The following is a 7,576-nucleotide window of genomic DNA, read 5'->3' on the forward strand; positions in this document are numbered from 1 at the left end:
TCGCCCAGAATTCCGGCCAAGAATCGAGGATGTTAGCAAGAGAGAGCTGTCGTCAGCAGCATCTCTTCCGTTTCGTAATTTTCTACCTTCCACCAATCGGAATAATCCAACACGTCCAACTTCGTCAGCGCATAAATACGAATCACCAATGCCGAGAGATATTTTTTCTTATTTTCACAACTATTTATAAAAAATCACGCGCAAAATTCACCAATCGTGGACGGTCCAGATTTCACGAAGCACCGTAGGCACCTTCGGCCAGATATTTCTCAGTGGACAAACACTTGTGGGCCCACCCTCCACTCAGGCCGGCAACACAAACTTTGTTTGCTAGTCAGGAAACCACTTCCTCATTGCCATGTATTAGCCATATATTTTATTTATTTATTTATTTTAATCAAGCGGTCTATTTAAAGGAAATCGTCGCCTTGTTTTGGTCACGGTGAAGAGAATAGAGGAGAAGAAGAGGAAACGAGTTTTTCATTCTTCTTTTCTTCTCATTCTCTTTTTAATTTCGCTCAGTTCTGTTGTTCTCTATCTATCCAATTAATGGCTCGCGCTCTCTCCAATGGAAAGGTTCTCTTCGCCGCCCTCTCCGATGGACTTGTTTTAAGTGGAAGGAGGTTTTCGTCGGCGGCAGCGGCTGCGGGAAGGGTTATGATGGAGGAGAAGACGGTGTTGAGGAAGGGAGTAATGAAAACAGGAACGGCGACAGCAGATGAGGCGGCGATGTCTTGGATTCCCGATCCTGTCACTGGCTATTACCGGCCGGCGAACTGTCACAGGGAGACAGATCCGGCCGAGCTCCGCCAGATTTTTCTCAAGAACAAGGCTTATGTTTAAGAGAGAAATTGATTGTGGTGGATTTTAGTGCCTTCGTTGCTCCTTTTTCAGCCTTGATGTTGTTGCTGGATGAGTGTCATATTGTTTTTATTTTAATAATAATGCGCAGAGTTTTTAGTCATCTTGGAATAAAATTTGCTTACGATTTTTTTATTCGGTCAATTAATCTTTTTTTTCTTTTTGAAAATATGCAAAATAGCATTAATACAAGCTACTATGTGATAGTCAATCTATCATAATTGATACATCTTACAAAAATTATCTTGACCGGGCACTAATCTCAAAGCAAAATCAAGTTGGAAATTTTCAAAATAAAAAACAGGAGCATCTGAACTCCGATTACAGCAAACTTATAGTTGAACTGAGCATCTCAAAAATACGAACCTAACGACACTAAATTCGACCCAATCCAAGCCCAAATGGATCCAAATCAAGGACCCGAAGCGCTGTTGGAAGATGCAAACCACAATTCGGATTACCAAACGGTTTCCAAACATAACAAACTTATAGTCGAATCGAGCGGCTCGACGAGACGAATCCAACGAGCCCAAGATCACTGAATTCCGACATCACTACGACATTCAAACGTCCATCGAACAGTTCATGATCAAGGGATTCAAGATCGACCGTCCATCCAGCCACTCCCAACTAACTCTTGATCCTCCACCTATTTATGGGCCATGTCATTCCCAAAATCTATAAATAGAGCCCCCTCTCCTCTTTAAAAGGGACCCCTAAGCCTACAGAAAAGAGAGAGAGATCGGAGATTGCTCTTGCTTCCTAGCCTCCTCGACCACCGTCGAAGTTTCGCCGGACCACCGCCGGACCACCGTCGGAGTTCCGCCGGACCACCACCTGACGCCCTGTACTCCACCAGACCACCGCCTAACGCCGTCACTCTGCCGGACCACCACCTAAAGCCCTGTGCTCCACCGGACCACCGCCTAACGCCATCACTCCGCCGGACCACCACTTGACGCCCTGTGCTCCACCGGACCACAGCCTAACGCTGTCACTCCGTCGACCACCACCTGACGCCCTGTGCTCCATCGGATCATCGTCTAACGCCATTGCTCCGCCAGATCACCACCTGATGCTCTACGCTCCGCCAGTCCTTCACTTGAAGCTCTCATCTTCGCCAGGCCACCGTTGAAGACTCTCACCTTTGCCAGACATTCATCTAAGGCCCGGAGTTCTGCCTGATCTTCATCTAAGGCCCTGAGTTCTGTCTGATCTTCATCTAAGACCCGAAGTTCTGCCTGACATTCATCTAAGGCCCGAAGTCCTACCAGACAATTACCTGACACCCGAATTTCTATTGTATAATTGTTACTTGTAATATGATCGCTCTCAGAAGCGAGTCAGCCCATTGTAACCAACTCAAGTTCTAGTGAAACCTTTTCAACTGGGCTAGGCCCCGTGATTTTTCCCCTTTTAAGGATTTTCCACGTAAAAAAACCTGTGTTCTCTATGTGTGAGCTAGATATTTGTGCAACACTAAAACGTAGTATTCTAACTCTATCGCCGCATATATTCTAGTCCGCAACAATAATCTTTCCTAATCAAGTCAATAAAATTTGAAGGAATAACACTATCAATAAAAACATCCCAAACAAAATCACCTAAGAGAGCTTGATGAGAACAGAAATCACTAATTCTATTGTTATACCTATAAACAAAATGAAAAATTATATTCTTAAAGACTTTTAAAAATGAAAAATCTAATCAATGAATTCTTTATTCAATTAGTAGGAGTACATAGAAAAATTCCAAATAAAATCATCTAAGAGGACTGGAAGAATATTATTGATTAAAGCTGCTTTTTAATATATTCCTTCAATTATTATGACTCTCTCATTGATTCCTAAATGTGTTCTAGATGATATTGACATGTTTTGTAGAAACTTCTTATGGCTTAAGGAACAAGGAAGATAGGGATTGCATTATATTTCTTGGAATATACTATGTACTTCTACTAATCAAGATGGTCTTGGAATAAAAGGTGCAGCTGAAAGACAAGGATCATTAAGGGGTCGATTTGCTTGGAGTTTCATTCAAAATTAGGATTGTCTTCTAAATTAATTAATTGTAGTAAAATATGGTAAAGATATCATGAAAGAAGAAATAAAAAGATGTTCATCTCCAACTTGACGTATTATAAAAGACGGTGCTCATTTTTTAAGACGTAATATCAGATGGAAGGTCATGAATGGAATAAAAATTAATATTAAAGATGATATTTAGATTCTTAAGAGGGTTGGAATAATATTATTGATTAAACGTGCTATTTCATCTATTCCTTCAATCATAATGACTCTCTCATTGATTTCGAAAGGTGTTCTAGATGATATTGACATGTTTTATAGAAACTTCTTAAGGCTTAAGGAACGATATTTAGATTCTTGACACATGTTTAAATAAGTGGCCTTCTACATGTAATATGAGGAATCTTCAAAATAACATGGTGTCAATTCTTCTTGATGAAAATGGCAGATGGAATCAATCTACGTTAAAGACGTATTTTTTTGATGATATGGTAAAATTGATCCAGAAAATTCCTATTAAATCTGATTCATTTGAGGTTAAATCAAAATTTATTGTTTCAAAATATGGTAAAACAATTACTACGATGACATTTAAAGCTTCATTAAAAGTTCAATAAGCTATAGGAATAAATATGAAATGGCTAAGAAAATTAAAGGTTACTCCCAAGGAAGTTTTATTTTGGTGGAGGCTTTTAAATAATGCTCTTCCTATAAATTTCTAGTTGAACTATAGAAGATTGCAGAATTGTATAACCTTTCCGGTGGCCTGTCAGGAAATTGAAGACCAAAATCATATTGCAGTTCATTGCAATAAGTTAATTGAAGTTTTTGATATATTTAAATAGTGGGGAATTCATTTACCAAAATGTCAAAGTTTATCTTATAATATGGGGAAGGCTGCTTTTTCTAATCCAGGATTTGTCAGAATCTATATTTCTTCGATTTATCAGAAATGTAAAGCAATAAATTACTTTAAGCATGGAAAGATGGTTCCTTCACCTTCAATGTTTGCAGCTCAAATTCTTTCTCAATCAAACCAACTGCAGTTGTTTCCAATTTGTCAGAACTGATATATTAACTAGCATGATGTGCTGTTAAAAAATTGGTATCCCCCTCCGACAGATTGGATCAAGTTGAATGTAAATGCTTCTCTTATGCAGTATAATGTGGAGGGTATAATAGGTGTATTATGTGATCATAAAGGATTATTCTTACTAGCATATGGAAAGAAGTTAGTTCACTGGGATATTTTGTTATTAGAATTGATAGCAATTTGTTTTATTTCAAAAACATAATTCAAGAATGGATGATTGACAAAAAAATGTATTATTATTGAAGGTGATGATATTAAAATTACAATTTATTGTGGAATTCAATTATGAAGACCAAAGAATTAATTTTGCTTTGGTCATCAAAGAAACAAACAATGATTTTTTTAGATTTGGGACATGCAATTTGTTATGAAATTGATTAAAAAATTAGTTATTAAAACATATAAATTTTTTTGGAACAAGTTCTTTTAGTAGTAAATCCTAAGAGATCTTAGACGTGCTTATTGATTTAGGGGCAATTTGGTTGTCCGGAAAATAAAAATAAAAATAATGTAGTGTAAAAAAGTATTTTAGAGTTATTTCAATGAGTGCAAAAGGAATGCATGATTTTACTTTTTTATTTGGTTTGAAGTAACATAAAATAAATGTAAAATGTAAAAAGGTTGTGTTTGCCCGACGTTGGAGCGAGGATGATGATGGTGGTTCTAACCGTGGAGTTCAATGGTAGGCGGATGACACTTGTAGGCGACGACAGAGGCTAGAGGCTATAGCCGGCGATGATCAGTGGTGGACAATGTGGCACCTGATGGCTTGCGGCTGATGGTCAACAACAATGGCTGGCGGTGTCATGACCCAACCCGACCGGGACGGACCCCGCTCGCATCAGGCCGCGACGGAACATTCGAAATCTAGGATCTGGCTTTGAAATTTGCTTTAGACTTTCTTCCAAATATTAAATAGATAGAAAAACACAGAACTATAAACACCCAAATACATAACAGTTCATATATCTTTTTCTTTCATCAAAATAATCATATACAAATACAGTGCATGGCTTACAGACAGAAAGAACAGAACAGATAAGCCATGACTGTACAAAAATCAAAAGTATAAAATACCTAATCTCAAATCAGACTTTGAACTGCTAATCCAAGACCTCCTTCCCTTTCCCAGAACCTAAAAACCACGTAGAAAACAAGGATGAGCTAACAGCTCAGCAAGACATCACTCGCCAATCCAAATCATCAGAAATTCACATCAGAAATAGCCGTACGAAAATTATAGAACAGATACTTGATCAATCATAAATCAAACAACTGATACATAAAACTGAAGTCATGTCGAATCGGAGTTCAAAACAGATATCATAAAGCTTTCAAGTCACAGAGCAGACAGAATCGTACGGAATAACCAGAATCATATCGAAATCAGAATTCAGATAAAATCACATTCATATCAGATAATTCATATCAGATAGTTCATATCAGATTCAACCAGAATCGTACAGAAATCAGAAATCGTATATCAGATAATTCATAAAACAAATCAGATAAGTCACATAACAGATTTCAGATTCCCATACCCTTACAGAATCTCTACGGATTCTGACCCCTTATATCTCCCTTCCCTGACACTTACAGAATCTCGACGGATTCTGGCCCCTTATGTCTCCCTTCCCTAACACTTACAGAATCTCAACGGATTCTGGCCCCTTATATCTCCCTTTGTACTTATAACACTAGAACATAACAGATATTCGCAGAATTTCGAAACATAACTTATTTTAAGATTTCAGAGCTCATATCAAATTTCCCTGACACTTACAGAATCTCAAAGGATCCTAGTCCCTTATAACTCCCTTTTGATAGCACACAAACACTTCAATTCATTTAAGGAATCAATTCAGAAAAATCGGAATTCATACGAGATTTCAGCGGCATAACGACAATATACGGAATTTACACAAAATTCACAGATTCAGAAATTTACCAAATTACCACAGAACATTCACAACAACATTGTAAGACTTTCATTGTACTGACAAAACATTTTTCAACATTATGATAATTTATAGTTCAATTAAAACACCGCAGAATTCAAAATATTCGGTAAAAATCTTCCAGAAAATACTTAAAACGTGCACAATTATCATTTCAAAGACATACCAAAATTTACGCGGTAAAACCTTTGTCAGAAGAAAATAATACCAGAAATTCGCTAACGGAAATAAAATTCGAAACAGAAAAGTCATCAAAATCCTCATTTCTGAAAATTGAGAAAGGCGGAATGTGCCTTACCTCGAGTCGGTCAACTTTCCCAACTACGGTGACGGATGAAAACGGACGGAAGTCACCCAAAAATCCACTTTTCCTCTTTTTTTTCCTTCGTTTTTCTCTCTCCTTAGCTTTCTCTCTCTTCAAAATCGGCACTATTCAGATATTTAATACACAGGATCGTCCTGGACGATGTCCTGTTCGTCCCGGGACGATCTCCCATATACACAGATCATCCAGATGAAATTAAATGCCAATTTCATCGTCCCGAGACGAAACCCTCGGGTTTGGTTCATCCCGACTGTTCGTCTCGACTCTTCCAGGTTCGTACAGACGAACATGTATATTTTCTTCACCATTTCTTCAGTTCGTACAGACAGCTCGTCCCGACAGTTCCAGGTTCGTACAGACGAAAATGATAGATTTCTTCACAATTTTTTCAGTTCGTTCCGTACTAAGGTCAGTTCGTACGGGACTAACAGCACTAAAAAAAAACAGCTTTAACTAAAAAAAAAATCAGCTTCGGAGGGGCTTTTACAATCTACCCACCTTAAAACAAATGTCGTCCTCGACATTTTCAAAGTAAACTAAGTCAAAACAGATACGGATATGACTGCCTCATGTCCGACTCCTTCTCCCAAGTCGCTTCCCGTGCTATTCTGTGTTTCCACTGCACTTTAACCATTAAAATTTGTTTACTTCCTTACTTGCGCACATCATAGGCCAAAATTTTCTCAGGTTCTTCTTTGTACTGCAGATTCTCCTGAATCTCAACCTCATCAGCAGACAACTTCTTGTTAGAATCAGATATCCACTTTCTCAAAGAGGATACGCGAAAAACATTATGCATGTTAGACAACTGATCAGATAACAACAATCTATAAGCAGATTTACCAATCCTTTTAAGGATTTCAAAAGGTCTAACATACCTTGGACTTAGCTTGCTCATTCTACCAAATCTACTGACACCTTTCATCGGACTGACTTTGACATACACAAAGTCACCAACCTGAAGTTCCACAAATCTGTGCTTCTGATTGTAATACTTCTGTTGTCTATTTTGTGCAGCTTTTAATCTTTCTTTAATCAGATTGATTTTCATAACAGTTTCATCCACAAATGTTGAACCCATCATTTGTCTATCTTTCACCTCAGTCAGAGTCAAAGGAGTTCTACACTTTCGGCCATACAATGCTTCGTAAGGTGCCATACCAATACTGGACTGAAAACTATTATTATAAGCAAATTCGATCATTGGGATATGATCTTCCCAGCTTCCTCCAAAATAAAAAACACATAACCTCAGAAGATCTTCCAGTACCTGAATAGTCCTCTCAGACTGTCCGTTAGTCTGCGGATGAAA

General features: G+C 37.9%; 1 protein-coding gene across 1 annotated transcript; it reads left to right on the forward strand.

Moving 5' to 3' along the window:
* The first annotated feature begins 428 nt into the window (after nucleotides 1–428).
* Nucleotides 429–996, forward strand: LOC110095425 (late embryogenesis abundant protein Lea5-like). The gene has a single exon (XM_020820964.2). It carries the CDS (start codon nucleotides 550–552, stop codon nucleotides 841–843), a length of 294 nt encoding a protein of 97 aa, XP_020676623.1. The 5' UTR covers nucleotides 429–549; the 3' UTR covers nucleotides 844–996.
* Nucleotides 997–7,576: the final 6,580 nt, after the last annotated feature.

Source organism: Dendrobium catenatum, unplaced genomic scaffold (genome assembly GCF_001605985.2).
Source record: "Dendrobium catenatum unplaced genomic scaffold, ASM160598v2 fragScaff_scaffold_1355, whole genome shotgun sequence".
Taxonomy (NCBI): domain Eukaryota; kingdom Viridiplantae; phylum Streptophyta; class Magnoliopsida; order Asparagales; family Orchidaceae; genus Dendrobium; species Dendrobium catenatum.

Excerpts from the sequence above, each read along its gene's own strand:
- LOC110095425 (XM_020820964.2), top strand. The coding sequence starts at position 550 with ATGGCTCGCGCTCTCTCCAATGGAAAGGTTCTCTTCGCCGCCCTCTCC.